General features: G+C 59.3%; 1 protein-coding gene across 1 annotated transcript in view; it reads left to right on the top strand.

Moving 5' to 3' along the window:
• The window catches only part of GFPT1 (glutamine--fructose-6-phosphate transaminase 1), a 59,521-nt gene extending 47,264 nt beyond the window's left edge, over window positions 1–12,257 (top strand). Inside the window, exon 20 of the mRNA XM_071579323.1 lies at window positions 10,697–12,257. Within this exon, the coding sequence (XP_071435424.1) occupies window positions 10,697–10,726 (30 nt within the window). The 3' untranslated portion in view covers window positions 10,727–12,257. The remainder of the gene's footprint in view (window positions 1–10,696) is intronic.
• Window positions 12,258–16,085: the final 3,828 nt, after the last annotated feature.

Raw genomic sequence — 16,085 nt, 5'->3', positions numbered from 1 at the left:
CCCCTTCCTCCCCTTCCCACCCAACTTGCTTAAGAGAACCTGCAAACCTTTCAGATGGAGGGCTGGCCCCAGGCAGGGCTGTCCTGGCTCCCTCCCTGTGTCCTTGGAGTGGGATCTCCTGGGACTCAGCCCTGCAAGAGGCTGATTTGAGGTGTTTTCCCTGCCTTGCAGCAGGCCTGGCTTTGCCCCTGCCCTGCCCAGAGCCCCCCAGCTTGCCAGGTGTGCCAGCAAAGCAGGGCACTCACAACTTGCTGTTCAGTAGAAGTTTGTTCTTGCAGGCTGTTCAATATTTATGGAGTTGTGTACAAAGAGGACCAAAGAACAGGAGTCTGAGTTCCAAAGGTGGAGTGTGACCCTGCCAGGCCACTGGGACTGTGCAGAGAGTGCTGAGCTCTTTGGGGTGTGCTGGGACAGACCAACCTTTACTCCTTGGGACTAAGGCATGAAACTCCTGATGGATTGGGGGGTTCCACCCCAGCAAACTGCCTGGAGGGTGTCAAACTCTGGAGCAGCCCCTTGCCCTGGGGCTGGAGGGGGTTGTGGGGCTCAGAGGATGCTCTGGATCCACCTGCTCAGCATCTCCTGGTGGTTGTTGCCATGCAGTGGGGAGTGGGGATGTATAAAGGACTCTTTTAGCTTTTCTTACCTCATTTTGTCCACGTGTTGCATTTGGATGAACAGATGATGTTTCTCTTTTTCTTAGAAGACTTTTAGAATGTCTCGTGATATTTATTAACAGCCAGTCAGTTTTCTGCTCTCCCAAATGAATGTTTTGCTTACTGAGCCAGTAAAAACTCTCTCCTTCCTCACTGAGGCGTTGAAAATTCAGTAGCCCTGTCTCTAAAATTGAGCCACAGGTCAATGCAGAGCAAGGCTGTGCTTTCCTCACCTCTGACTGCAGAGGCTCCAAGGGCAGCCTGTGGCTCTTAGGGGGGTTTAATTACCAAAGAGCAGAGAATTTCCAGCTCAGCACACATTGTTGATCTCAGAGAGGTTCCACACTGCTGGAAAAGGTTCCACACACACATGGAAATTAAGCTGGAATATGTGGAATTATGTCAGAAGGTGGCTCAGCTGCAGAAGGGCCATGGGCAGCTCCTTCCCAAACTCATCAGAGGGGTCAACACTGTTGGACAGAGAGCCCAAAGCAGTGTCTGGGTGGCCCTGACCTTGTGAGGTGCAGCAGATCCATCTCCTCCTTGAGGTGGGGACACCCTCTTGTCCCAGATCCTGCCTGGACACCCTCAGTGGGTGAGGCTCAACCCCCTGTACTGAGAGAGCCAAAAGCTCCCCCAGAGCCTTTCCCAGGGCTGGGGCAGAGCTCACACACCTGGTGGCATGCCCAGCTCACACACCTGGTGGCATGCCCAGCTCACACACCTGGTGTCTGTCATGCCCAGCTCACACACCTGGTGTCATGCCCAGCTCACACACCTGGTGTCTGTCATGCCCAGCTCACAGACCTGGTGTCATGCCCATCTCACACACCTGGTGTCTGTCATGCCCAGCTCACAGACCTGGTGTCATGCCCAGCTCACACACCTGGTGTCTGTCATGCCCAGCTCACACACCTGGTGTCATGCCCAGCTCACACACCTGGTGTCTGTCATGCCCAGCTCACACACCTGGTGGCATGCTGAGCTCACACACCTGGTGTCTGTCATGCCCAGCTCACACACGTGGTGTCTGTCATGCCCAGCTCACAGACCTGGTGTCATGCCCAGCTCACACACCTGGTGTCATGCCCAGCTCACACACCTGGTGTCTGTCATGCCCATCTCACACACCTGGTGTCTGTCATGCCCAGCTCACACACCTGGTGGCATGCCCAGCTCACACACCTGGTGTCTGTCATGCCCAGCTCACACACCTGGTGTCTGTCATGCCCAGCTCACACACCTGGTGGGTGTCATGCCCAGCTCACACACCTGGTGTCTGTCATGCCCAGCTCACACACCTGGTGGGTGTCATGCCCAGCACACACACCTGGTGTCTGTCATGCCCAGCTCACACACCTGGTGGGTGTCATGCCCAGCTCACACACCTGGTGTCTGTCATGCCCAGTTCACCCATCTGGTGTCATGCCCAGCTCACACACCTGGTGTCATGCCCAGCTCACACACCTGGTGTCTGTCATGCCCAGCTCACACACCTGGTGTCATGCCCAGCTCACACACCTGGTGTCATGCCCAGCTCACACACCTGGTGTCTGTCATGCCCAGCTCACACACCTGGTGTCATGCCCAGCTCACACACCTGGTGTCATGCCCAGCTCACACACCTGGTGTCTGTCATGCCCAGCTCACACACCTGGTGTCTGTCATGCCCAGCTCAGAGCCTTAAGCCTGGCCCAGACACACAGCTTTGCTTAAGCTGAGAGCAGAACATCTGAAGGTGTGAGGAAACCCAAGCCAAGTGCAGGGTTGGCTTTTCCCCTCTGTGGCTGCCCCTGGAAGTCTCTGATGCCACGAGGAGGTGCCTGGTGGCCTGAGCTGGATGGAGGGAGGGCCTGAAGTTCAGTGTTCAGCCGTGGCTGATTTTAGATCCTACCTGAATGTCCCAAACTTGCCTCAAAGCATGGAGTCCCTCCTCTTCATCAGGAGCAGGAAGAAGAAGGAACAGAGAAGGATTTGGGTTGCATAAAAGAAAACTCTTTGCCTTCAATTCAGTTTCTGTAAATAGACATTTGAGTGGCAAACCCCACGTGTCCTCCCTTGCAGATCTCTCTGCCTCTGCTGTACCTTTGCAGCTGGTTTGGGGGGTGGGGACCAGCCTGTGTTTGCTGTCCTGTGCTGTGTGCAGAAAATGTCTTACTTTGGTCTGTAGTGTTTTACACTTTGGGTTTTGTCCTTTTGCTTCCTTTTTTTGTATCTCACCCTTTGAATAAAATCAAGTGCCCTCCATGAAACCAATGGAATGGCTGGTCTTTAATGCCCTGAGAGTAACCCCTGGGCAAGGGCAGGGCAGGATGGGCAGAGCAGAGATCCTGGGGCTATCCCTGTGCCCTCTGCTGCCCAGCAGGATGGGCAGAGCAGAGATCCTGGGGCTTTACCTGTGCCCTCTGCTGCCCAGCCAGGATGGCCAGAGCAGAGATCCTGGGGCTTTACCTGTGCCCTTTGCTGCCCAGCAGGATGGGCAGAGCAGAGATCCTGGGGCTTTACCTGTGCCCTCTGCTGCCCAGCAGGATGGGCAGAGCAGAGATCCTGGGGCTTTACCTGTGCCCTCTGCTGCCCAGCAGGATGGGCAGAGCAGAGATCCTGGGGCTTTACCTGTGCCCTCTGCTGCCCAGCAGGATGGGCAGAGCAGAGATCCTGGGGCTTTACCTGTGCCCTTTGCTGCCCAGCAGGATGGGCAGAGCAGAGGTCCTGGGGCTTTACCTGTGCCCTCTGCTGCCCAGCAGGATGGGCAGAGCAGAGATCCTGGGGCTTTACCTGTGCCCTCTCCTGCCCAGCAGGATGGGCAGAGCAGAGATCCTGGGGCTTTACCTGTGCCCTCTGCTGCCCAGCAGGATGGGCAGAGCAGAGATCCTGGGGCTTTACCTGTGCCCTCTGCTGCCCAGCAGGATGGGCAGAGCAGAGATCCTGGGGCCTTACCTGTGCCCTTTCCTGCCCAGCAGGATGGGCAGAGCAGAGATCCTGGGGCTTTACCTGTGCCCTCTGCTGCCCAGCAGGATGGGCAGAGCGGAGATCCTGGGGCTTTACCTGTGCCCTCTGCTGCCCAGCCAGGATGGGCAGAGCAGAGATCCTGGGGCTTTACCTGTGCCCTCTGCTGCCCAGCAGGATGGGCAGAGCAGAGATCCTGGGGCTTTACCTGTGCCCTCTGCTGCCCAGCAGGATGGGCAGAGCGGAGATCCTGGGGCTTTACCTGTGCCCTCTGCTGCCCAGCCAGGATGGGCAGAGCAGAGATCCTGGGGCTTTACCTGTGCCCTCTGCTGCCCAGCAGGATGGGCAGAGCAGAGATCCTGGGGCTATCCCTGTGCCCTTTGCTGCCCAGCAGGATGGGCAGAGCAGAGATCCTGGGGCTTTACCTGTGCCCTCTGCTGCCCAGCAGGATGGGCAGAGCAGAGATCCTGGGGCTTTACCTGTGCCCTCTGCTGCCCAGCAGGATGGGCAGAGCAGAGATCCTGGGGCTATCCCTGTGCCCTCTGCTGCCCAGCAGGATGGGCAGAGCAGAGATCCTGGGGCTTTACCTGTGCCCTCTGCTGCCCAGCAGGATGGGCAGAGCAGAGATCCTGGGGCTTTACCTGTGCCCTCTGCTGCCCAGCAAGATGGGCAGAGCAGAGATCCTGGGGCCTTACCTGTGCCCTCTCCTGCCCAGCAGGATGGGCAGAGCAGAGATCCTGGGGCTTTACCTGTGCCCTTTGCTGCCCAGCAGGATGGGCAGAGCAGAGATCCTGGGGCTTTACCTGTGCCCTCTGCTGCCCAGCAGGATGGACAGAGCAGAGATCCTGGGGCTTTACCTGTGCCCTTTGCTGCCCAGCAGGATGGGCAGAGCAGAGATCCTGGGGCTTTACCTGTGCCCTCTGCTGCCCAGCAGGATGGGCAGAGCAGAGATCCTGGGGCCTTACCTGTGCCCTTTGCTGCCCAGCAGGATGGGCAGAGCAGAGATCCTGGGGCTTTACCTGTGCCCTCTGCTGCCCAGCAGGATGGGCAGAGCAGAGATCCTGGGGCTTTCCCTGTGCCCTCTGCTGCCCAGCAGGATGGGCAGAGCAGAGATCCTGGGGCTTTACCTGTGCCCTTTGCTGCCCAGCAGGATGGGCAGAGCAGAGATCCTGGGGCTTTACCTGTGCCCTCTCCTGCCCAGCAGGATGGGCAGAGCAGAGATCCTGGGGCTTTACCTGTGCCCTCTCCTGCCCAGCAGGATGGGCAGAGCAGAGATCCTGGGGCTTTACCTGTGCCCTCTCCTGCCCAGCAGGATGGGCAGAGCAGAGATCCTGGGGCTTTACCTGTGCCCTCTCCTGCCCAGCAGGATGGGCAGAGCAGAGATCCTGGGGCTTTACCTGTGCCCTCTGCTGCCCAGCCAGGCTGTTGGCAGCTCAGAGGTGCAGTTTGCATTTCACTTTCCCACCTGGGACTTTTGGCACTGCAGGAAACCCCATGAAATCCCCCTAAGGCAGTGTGGGGTTTGTACCTTCTGTACTGTAATTCTTTTTTAATTTCCTGTTTTCTATCCCTAAGTGAGACCAGTCACAGCCAGCACAGCCCGTGCTCAGGGGATGTTACACTGGATTCCACAACTTCTTAAATTCATGGTTTCTTTTCCAAAACACAGCCCTGTGTGGGTATGGCAGAGCCCTCTCTGGGCAAGGCAGAGCCTGTCTGGGTATGGCACAACCCTCTCTGGGCAAGGCAGAGCCCTGTCTGGGTATGGCAGAGCCCTGGGTGGGTAAGACAGAACCTGTCTGGGTATGGCAGAGCCCTGGGTGGGTAAGACAGAACCTGTCTGGGTATGGCAGAGCCCTGGGTGGGTAAGACAGAACCTGTCTGGGTATGGCACAGCCCTGGTGGATAAGGCAGAGCCCTCTCTGGGTATGGCACAGCCCTCTCTGGGTATGGCAGAGCCTGTCTGGTTATGGCAAAGCCCTGTCTGGGTATGGCAGAGCCTGTCTGGGTATGGCACAGCCCTCTCTGGGTATGGCAGAGCCTGTCTGGTTATGGCAAAGCCCTGTCTGGTTATGGCAAAGCCCTGTCTGGGTATGGCAGAGCCTGTCTGAGTAAGGCACAGCCCTGGGTGGGTAAGGCAGAGCCCTCTCTGGGTATGGCAGAGCCCTGTCTGGGTATGGCACAGCCCTCTCCGGGTATGGCAGAGCCTGTCTGGATATGGCAGAGCCCTCTCTGGGTATGGCACAGCCCTGGGTGGGTATGGCACAGCCCTAGGTGGGTAAGGCAGAGCCTGTCTGGGTATGGCAGAACCCTATCTGGGTATGACAGTGCCCTGTCTGGGTAAGGCAGAACCCTCTCTGGGTATGACAGTGCCCTGTCTGGGTAAGGCAGAGCCTGTCTGGGTATGGCAGAGCCCTCTCTGGGTATGGCAGTGCCCTCTCTGGGTAAGGCACAGCCCTGTCTGGGTAAGGCAGAGCCTGTCTGGGTATGGCACAGCCCTGCATGGCCTCTGTCAGAGGGCAAAGCCTTTGGTGCTGCTTTGGTGGCACAGTCAGACAGGGACAGAGAGGCTGCACAGACACCTGAGGGCACCCTCTGCTGTCAGAGGGCACAGCCTGCCATGGCACTTGGGCACCTCTTCGGCTCCAGCCCAGCCATAGGAGCTCTGTTGCTGCAAGTCTGACCCCAACCCCACCCTGTGGGCCTGAAAGAGGCTGTTTCTGACCCATTTCCGTGCATTTATCTGCTGGTTGGAATACAGTGCAGGTGCTGGAAGGGAGAAGGAAAGGTCCAGTCAGTGCTGAGGAGTGACCCGGGCTCAGAGGAACATCAGAGCCACAGATCAGACAGGACAGGACTCCTTCCCCCTCCTCGGGCTCATTCTTCATTGTTTAGGTCACATAAAATGTGTTCCCATGGTCCTTAAAGATTCCTATGGAAACAGCTTAAACAAACAGCCTGCTGGGCTGTGTGGGCAGGGGAGCAGCAGGGGGGGAACCCAGGACAGTGAGAGCACCAGCACAGCACCCTGCAGGCACAATGGGACAGTGACAGCACCACCCAGGACCCTGCAGGCACACTGGGACAGTGACAGCACCAGCACAGCGCCCTGCAGGCACAATGGGACAGTGACAGCACCACCCAGGACCCTGCAGGCACACTGGGACAGTGACAGCACCAGCACAGCACCCTGCAGGCACACTGGGACAGTCCCAGCACCAGCACAGCACCCTGCAGACACACTGGGACAGTGACAGCAGCAGCACAGCACCCTGCAGGGGGACAGTGACAGCACCACCCAGGACCCTGCAGGCACACTGGGACAGTGACAGCACCAGCACAGCACCCTGCAGGCACAATGGGTCAGTCCCAGGAACAGCCCAGAACCCTGCAGGCACAATGGGTCAGTGACAGCACCACCCAGGACCCTGCAGGCACAATGGGTCAGTGACAGCACCACCCAGCACCCTGCAGGCACAATGAGACAGTGACAGCACCACCCAGGACCCTGCAGGCACAATGGGACAGTGACAGTGACAGCACCACCCAGGACCCTGCAGGCACAATGAGACAGTGAGAGCACCAGCACAGCACCCTGCAGGCGCAATGGGACAGTGACAGCACCAGCACAGGACCTGCACACACACTGGGACAGTGACAGCACCAGCACAGGACCTGCACACACACTGGGACAGTGACAGCACCAGCACAGGACCTGCACACACACTGGGACAGTGACAGCACCAGCACAGCACCCTGCAGGCACAATGGGTCAGTGACAGCACCAGCACAGCACCCTGCAGGCACAATGGGTCAGTGACAGCACCAGCACAGCACCCTGCAGGCACAATGGGTCAGTGACAGCACCAGCACAGCACCCTGCAGGCACAATGGGACAGTGACAGCACCACCCAGCACCCTGCAGGCACAATGGGACAGTCCCAGCACCAGCACAGGACCCTGCAGGCACAATGGGACAGTGACAGCAGCAGGGCTGTCACCCAGGACCCTGCAGACACACTGGGACAGTGCCAGCAACACCACAGGACCTGCAGACACACTGGGACATTCACAACACCAGCCCAGGGCCCTGCAGACACACTGGGACAGTCCCAGCACCAGCCCAGCCCAGGTCTCAGCCCAGCTGGACTCCCAAGGGCTCCTGGGCACTGGGGGGCACACAGGGACCATGTGCAGGGTGGGTACCAGCACAGGGGGATGTTCAGAGGGATGGGAGGGCATCCAGAGACCTTGTTAAGGACAGAACTACCCTCACAGGCAAACCTTGGCTGCCCCAAAGTGCTGCTGCTGCAGGTCCTGCTGGGAGGAGCAGCCGGGGGGGCAGCTGGACCCTCCCTGCTCCTCCCAGCCCTCTGTGCCCACCATTAACCTGCACCAGGGCAGAGGTACAGGGGAAGGGATGGCAGGAGCCTCCTGGCCAGAGCAGGACAGCAGAGCAGGACAGCAGAGCAGGACAGCTCTGTGTCCCCAACAGAGCAGGGCACGGGGCACTGCAGGGGTGGCAGCTCTGGCAGCCTCCCCTCTTCGTGACAGGGAGTCAGAGAGGAAGGATCTGCTGCCTCCCCTCCTTGCTGGTCCCAGAGCTCCAACCACCATTCCTGGAGCTCCCAAGCAGGTTCTTCTGGCCCTCAGCACTGGGCAGGACACTCTGGCCTGCACAGGGTGACTGGTGTCATTGGCAGACCCCCAGGATGTGCCTGAAGAGGCTTCATAGCCAAAGCCACCCTCCAGGGCTACCAGCACATGGATACTGGGAAAGCCCAGCTGGAGCTTCCAAACCTCCTCTCCAGCCCGAGATCAGTGCAAGAGCATGACCAGGACAGACAGAGGGGCCCCTGTGGGCAGTGGCTGGACCATTCCACTGCAGACTGTGGCAGGGACCAGCATTCCTGCTGGCATTCCATGCAGCAGCTCCTCTCCCTGGGAAGAGAGGCTTTCCCAAGCCTTGGAACTGCTGATGAGACAAATTCTCTGCCATCCAACCAGCCCCAGCTGGTCCACCCTGAGAAAGCCCAAGGCACACATGGCCCATGCCAAGATGTGAAGTTCATGTTCAGAGACCTCCTTGGTGACACAACATCCCACCTGAGGCTCCATCCATCGCCTGCTGGAACCTGAGGGGGATTCCAGAACTGGGAATTGCACATGGGAAAAGCTTCTGCTGGACCAAACTGTGAGGAGCCACTGTGAGCCTGGATGTGGGTGACACCCTGTGCCAACAGAGAAGGGCAGGCCTCATCCTCATCCTCGTCTTCATCCTCATCCTCATCCTCATCCTCATCCTCAACTTCCTCCTCTGCACAGGAGGGACCTGAGCCCACAGAACAGCCCCATCACCTCCCTCAGGCCCTCAGGAAAGGCTCATGGAGGAATGTTGGATGAATGAAGTGCCTCCAGGGTGTCCCTGCAGGACCCAGGTGGGGCTGAGCAGGTCCTGAGCTCACCCAGAATGGCACCTGCCTGCAGAGCACTGGGCCTAGGGGGGAATTCTTGCTCAGGGACACAGGAGATGGGACAGGGATCAGCAGGTCCTGAAGTCATCTGCCCCTCATCCGCCTCCAGGTGGTGCCAGCCAGGAGCAAGGGCTTGTGGTGGTCCCAGGCCCCAACCTGGGCTTGGCTGGGGCAGGAATGGGCTCAGGAAGCACCTGCAGGCTGGGTCTCACCTGGGTGAAGCCACAGCCCAGTTACCTCCTGAAGAGGGAAGGAGGCAAACATTTGGGGGCAACCACCTCTCCCAGAGCAGGACATTTGTCCCTTCCCCTCCCAGAAGGCCATTGCTCAGTCAGCAGGTGTCACCTGTGCAGTGTGAGGTGCCACTGAAGGCAAAGCACGAGCTCAAACAGCTCCTGAGCCTTTTGCAGCCCCAAATCTGTCCCTCCTCTCCCAGGACTGCTCTGCCTCTCACATGTCCTTGGGTCACCACGTGGTGTCCAAGTGGTGTCGTGGCCAATGCCCACATGGAAAGGCAACAATCCAAGGGATTTATTTGTACATCCTTCCCTTCACTGCAGCAGGTGGGTGTGAGCAGCTGGAGTGGGGCAGCGTGGAGAGCTGGAGCCACCCTGGCCCTGCTCCCAGAAAAGCTGCTCTGGACCTTCAGCACAGGAAAAAAGGACTTCAGCTTTATCATCCTGGAGCAGCAACTCAGAAACGCTTCTCTGCTCACCAGGAACAAGCAGGGAAATGCTCAGCTGGGCCAAGGAATCACAGCCTGGCAATGCAGCTCCCTGGGGCACCTTCTGGTTGTGCCAGGGGCTGTGGAGAGCACCGTGGGCAGCCCCACCCCAAAGGGAATACCTGCTGTCATTCCATGGCTGGGAAAAACGGGAAGAACTGGAGCTGTTCCCGAGCCCACACAGCCTATGGGTGCTGCTTCCCGGGATGGCAGTGGGAAGCAAAGCCCAAAGTGGTGCCCAGGCAGTGGCACAGCCCCTGTGCCCACCTTCCCCGAGGGTGTTTGGGTCCCTGCCCAGCCTCCTGCTCCCTGAGCAGCCACAGCTCTCCCCGAGGGCCAGGGCAAGGGGGTCCCACAGGGAAACAGGAGGCAGGACCATGGCAGGGCTGAGCCTGACTCCAGCCTGACTCCAGCCTGCCCAGGAGGTGTTGGCACAACTCAGTCTCTGGTTCACCAGCACCCAAAGCCCCCAGGACTGTTTGCAGACTCCCCCCACGGTGCCAAAGGGGCAGGGCAGGTGGCATTGACTCCATGGGTGTTTGCAGACAGGCCAGGAGGAGCAGGGGAGCTTTGCCACCTCTCACATCCCTCAGGGGCAGGACTAACCCCCCTCGTGCCCAGCTGTTCCTGCAGTGTTCCCCTGGCATTGGGCAATGCCCCCAAGGCTGGGTCATGGCCCTGCACACACCAAGCCCTCCTTTGTCTCACCCACCATTAACACCCCAAAAAAGCCCAAATCTCCCTCATCTCCAGAGGTTTCCATCCCCCATGACCCTCCTTCTGCAGCTGCCAGGGTTGTGGGTGCTGGGTGGGTGCCCCTGGGCACAGCTGGCACCAGAGCACAGCCTGCCCCTCTGCCAGGGCTGCTGTTTTTATGGTGCCTGTGCTTCTTGCAGGTGGACCGGATCGCTGCCTCCAGGGACTGACACCGAGGGAGCCGCGGCCGGGCCGGAGCCAGGGGGAGCTGTGGGCACACGAGCAGCGGCGCTGGGGTGCCACCAGCCTGGGGACACTGGCCTGGGGTGCCACCAGCCTGGGGACACTGGCCTGGGTGACACTATCCTGGGGTGCCACCAGCGCTGGGGACACTGTCCCGGGGTGCCACCAGCCTGGGGACACTGGCCTGGGGTGCCACAAGCCTGGGGACACTGGCCTGGGGTGATACCAGCCTGGGGACACTGTCCCGGGGTGCCACCAGCCTGGGGACACTGGCCTGGGTGACACTATCCTGGGGTGATACCAGCCTGGGGACACTGTCCTGGGGTGACACCAGCCTGGGGACACTGTCCTGGATGACACTGTCCTGGGGTACCACCAGCACTGAGGACACTGTCCCGTGGTGCCACCAGCCTGGGGACACTGTCCTGGGGTGATACCAGCCTGGGGACACTGTCCTGGGGTGACACCAGCCCTGGGGACACTGTCCCGGGGTGCCACCAGCCTAGGGACACTGTCCCGAGGTGCCACCAGCCTGGGGACACTGGCCTGGGCGACACTATCCTGGGGTGCCACCAGCGCTGGGGACACTGTCCTGGGGTGACACCAGCCCTGGGCACACTGGCCTGGGTGACACTGTCCTGGGGTGCCACCAGCGCTGGGGACACTGGCCTGGGGGACACTGTCCTGGAGCGCCACCAGCCTGGGGACACTGGCCTGGGGTGCCACCAGTGCTGGAGACACTGTCCTGGGTTGCCACCAGCGCTGGGGACACTGTCCTGGGGTGACACCAGCCTGGAGACACTGTCCTGGGTTGCCACCAGCACTGGGGACACTGTCCTGGGGTGACACCAGCTTGGGGACACTGTCCTGGGTGACATCAATCCTGGGGACACTGTCCTGGGGTGACACCAGCCCTGAGGTGACACCAGACCTGAGCTGTCATTGGCCCTGGGCTGACATCATCCTTAGGGTGACACCAGCCCTGAGGTGACCCCAGCCCTGAGGTGACCCCAGCCCTGAGGTGACCCCAGCCCTGGGGTGACACCAGCCCTGAGGTGACCCCAGCCCTGAGGTGACTCCAGCCCTGGGGTGACACCAGCCCTGAGGTGACACCAGCCCTGGGGTGACCCCAGCCCTGAGGCGACTCCAGCCCTGAGGTGACCCCAGCCCTGGGGTGACCCCAGCCCTGAGGTGACCCCAGCCCTTGGCTGACACCACCCTTAGGGTGACAGCACTCCTGGGCTGACACCATCCCTGAGGTGACACCAGCCCTGAGGTGACCCCAGCCCTGAGCTGTCACTGTCCCCGGGCTCAGCCCAGCCCCGCTGAGGCAGAGATGGCACCAGTCAGGTCCTCTGTGCCCAGCTCAGCACCCCTGGCTTTGAGTGTCCAGCACTGAACCAGGCCTAGAACCCCCCTTAGATGACTGAGAGACATCACTGTCCTTGCTGGTTGCCTTTTGCACTGCAGGTCTTGTCTTGTTTGTAGGTTTTAAGCAATAAAATTCTCCAAAGATCACCTTGATTTGCCAAGCACTGCCCAAGGCAGAGTGTTCTGCCCCAAAGATGCCAGTTTGTCTGCTCTTGGGTGGTTTCTTCCTTCTTGGCTTCTGCAGCCCAAGAAACAGAGCCCAGGTCCTGACTCTTCTCTCCCTGCTCAGGGACAGGGTTGGTGGCTTTGACTCCAACCTCTCCCCTGCCTGGGAGGGTGGTGGGGTTGTGTCTCACTGAGGGCATGTGAGGCCTTTAGTCCTGGGGGAGGTTTTGTCCCCAAATCCTGGTTGGACAATCCTGCACCTCATTCTGTGTGTTCAACACACCAGATCCACACAGACAAGAACATCTGGCCAAAAATACCCCAACCCAACCCAAAAACCTGCTGAAATGTCCATGGCAAGATGCTGGGAGTGGAGAAAACCCACCAGCTTTCATTGGGTTGGATTAGGAAACCCCCAAACTGGTGTAGGACACAGAGGAGCAGTGGTTTGGTGTCCACACTGAGGGCTTGGATGGCAGGAAATGCCTCTTGGTCCGTGGGGAGCATTCCCTGCTCCTGGTGACCATCTGGGACACAGCCAGGACAAGGGGAGGCTCAGAGTGGCACAGGCACAAAAGTCCCACTGCCTCAAGCCCAGTGGGATGTGGATTCCTCCAGGTATGAGGCACCAGGGCAGGCAGGAGAAGCCCAGATGCCACCTGTGACCTGGGCCCAGACCACCACCCCAGATGCCACCTGGGCCCTGGTCCCTGGTTCCAGGTCAGCACCACCCCAGATGCCACCTGTGACCTGGGCCCAGGTCAGCACCACCCCAGATGCCACCTGGTCCCTGGTCCCTGGTCCCAGGTCAGCACCACCCCAGATGCCACCTGATCCCTGGGCCCAGGTCAGCACCACCCCAGATGCCACCTGATCCCTGGGCCCAGGTCAGCACCACCCCAGATGCCACCTGGTCCTGGTCCCAGGTCAGCTCCACCCCAGACACCACCTGGGCCCTGGTCCCAGGTCAGCACCACCCCAGATGCCACCTGGGCCCTGGTCCCAGGTCAGCACCACCCCAGATGCCACCTGATCCCTGGGCCCAGGTCAGCACCACGCTAGATGCCACCTGGGCCCTGGTCCCAGGTCAGCACCACCCCAGACACAGCCAGGGTTCCCCCACCCCACTGGGCTGGGGCAGTTCCTGGCACACGGGTGACCTTCAGGATGGATTCTGCAAAGGGCTTTGAGCTCTGGGCACACAGATCTTGGTGGCAGTGCCAGGGGTGTTGGTGGGACACGAGGCAGAGGTTGGGGCTGGCAGAGACAGCTCTGCTGGCAGCTCTCAGGGGTGAAAGTGAAGCTTTTCTGGGTTTGAACACAACCCAAGATGTTGTCCCACACCTCAAGGCACTGCAGCTTTACAGCCCTGTGGCAGTGCCACCAGAGAGGGGTGGGGACATTGCCCACAGAGCTGCCCAGCACCTGCCACCACCCCCAGAGCCATCTTTGATGGCAGCTTTGCCAGGGTCTCTATTTGCTTGGATTCATGGAATTGTTTGGCTTGGAAGGGACCTTAAAGAGCATCTTGTTCCAGGCCCCCTGCCATGGGCAGGGCCACTTTGCCTTGGACCCCACAGCACAGGGCACACAGCCTGGCACACCCCCTGGCTGGGCAAAATCCAGTTCTGGAGGGGATGGAAAATTCCTGGAACATGGACTGAGTTGTAAATCTTCATTATTCCAGTTCAATCCGTATGTCCTGGAATGTGAGGGGGAAAAAAACCCCTAAACTACAAGAAATGAACACACCAGGTGCCCCCTGGCATTAGTGGGGCACCATCACACCCAGGTTCCTGCAGCCTGAGGCGGGACAAACACCCTCAGGGCCTGGTGGCTTCAGGTCACAGGGGTCCTGCCCACCCTCTGGGCCATTCTCCAGCACTCACTGTCCTGGTTGCTGAATCTGCTCATCTCTGTGCCCACCCAGGGTGGGCATTTCCCCAGCTCTGGCTGTGGAGGTGGTTTGTGCCACCCTGGCACAGGTCATGGCAATGGCACAGTGGGATTTTCCCTGGGAATCGTGGTGGGCTTAGCACTGTGACTTCCCTCTCTGCATTTCCAAGTTTAGATAATTAAACATTTAAATTAAAATGCAGGCTGAGCCCAGCCCTGTGAGGTGCTGAGGGAGGTGCCAGCCCATCCTTGCAGAGGGAGGAGAACCCAGGGCTTGTGCTTGGCTGAGCCAGGGCAGGGGAACTCCTTCATGCTCAGGTGATCTCCTTTGTGGAATAAACTCTTCCAACAACAGCAAAGTCCCCAGGAATTAGTGCTGGTTGAGTTTGGTGGTTTCTGGTGGCTGTGGCTCTATGTGAAATGGGTGTTCTCCTGCATTTGGGAGGGTCTGGGGAGCAGAGGGGGAGGTGACAGGTTGGGCTCTGTCACATCCCAGTGGAAAGAGCCTTTCATAGAATCCTAGAATGGTTTGGGTTGGAAAAGCTCTCTGAGATCATCAAGTCCAACCCTTGATCCAACCCCACTGTGATCACCAGATCAGAGAATCAGTTGGGTTGGAAGAGACCTCTGAGATCATCAAGTCCAACCCACAGTAGGGTTGGATCAAGACGTGGTGGATTCTCCCTCAGTGCCACATCCACAGAATCACAGAATGGATTGGGTTGGAAAAGACCTCCAAGATCATCAAGTCCAACCCTTGGTCCAACTCCAGTCCCTTTACCAGATCATGGCACTCAGTGCCACGGCCAAGCTCAGGTTCAAACCCTCCAGGGATGGGGAATCCACCCCCTCTCTGGGCAGCCCATTCCAATCCCTGAGCACTCTCTCTGCAAACAATTTCTTTCTGCTCTCCAACTTCAATTTCCCCTGGCAGAGCTTGAGCCCATCGTGCCCCCTTGTCCTATTGCTGAGTGCCTGGGAGAAGAGACCAACCCCCACCTGGCCACAACTTCCCTTCAGGGAGTTCCAGACAGTGCTGAGGTCACCTCTGAGCCTCCTCTTCTCCAGGCTGAACACCCCCAGCTCCCTCAGCCTCTCCCCACAGCACTTGTGCTCCAGTCCCTTCTCCAGCCTCGTTGCTCTTCTCTGGCCCCGCTCCAGCCCCTCAATCTCTTTTCTCAACTGAGGGGCCCAGAACTGAACACAACACTCAAGGTGTGGTCTCCCCAAGGCAGAGTCCAGGGGAAGGGTCACTGCCCTGGGCCTGCTGGCCACGCTAGTTTGGATCCAGGCCAGGATCCCCTTGGCCTTCTTGGCCACCTGGGCACACTGGTGGCTCCTGTTGAGCTTCCTGTCCCTCAGTCCCCCCAGGTCCCTCTGCCTGGCTGCTCTCCAGCCACTCTGTGCCCAGCCTGGAGCTCTGCAGGGCTTGGGGTGGCCAAAGGGCAGGACCTGCACTTGGCCTTGGTGAACTCCATCCCATTGCAATCAGCCCATCCCTCAAGTCTCTCCAGATCCCTCTGCAGAGCCCTCCTGCCTTCCAGCAGGTCGATACTCCCTCCCAGCTTGGTGTCAGCAGCAAATTTGCTGGTGATGGACTCAATCCCCTCATCTAAATCATCAATAAAGATGTTAAACAGGACTGGCCCCAACACTGACCCCTGGGGACACCACTGGGGACCAGCTGGATGCAGCTCCATTCACCAGCACTCTCTGGGCCCGACCCTCCAGCCAGCTCCTAATCCAGGAGAGGGGACACTTGTCCAAGCCATGGACTACCAGCTTTTCATTGCAGGTTCTACAGCCCAAACCCATCCTTTGCCATCAGTGACCCAGGCTCAGAGGAACATCAGACTCACAGATCGGACAGGACAGGAGCTCCCCAGGAAAACAAAAACCAGCTTCTGAGGAGAA

Source organism: Pithys albifrons, chromosome 29 (genome assembly GCF_047495875.1).
Source record: "Pithys albifrons albifrons isolate INPA30051 chromosome 29, PitAlb_v1, whole genome shotgun sequence".
Classification (NCBI taxonomy): domain Eukaryota; kingdom Metazoa; phylum Chordata; class Aves; order Passeriformes; family Thamnophilidae; genus Pithys; species Pithys albifrons.
This window is presented reverse-complemented; position numbering and strand designations above follow the sequence as displayed.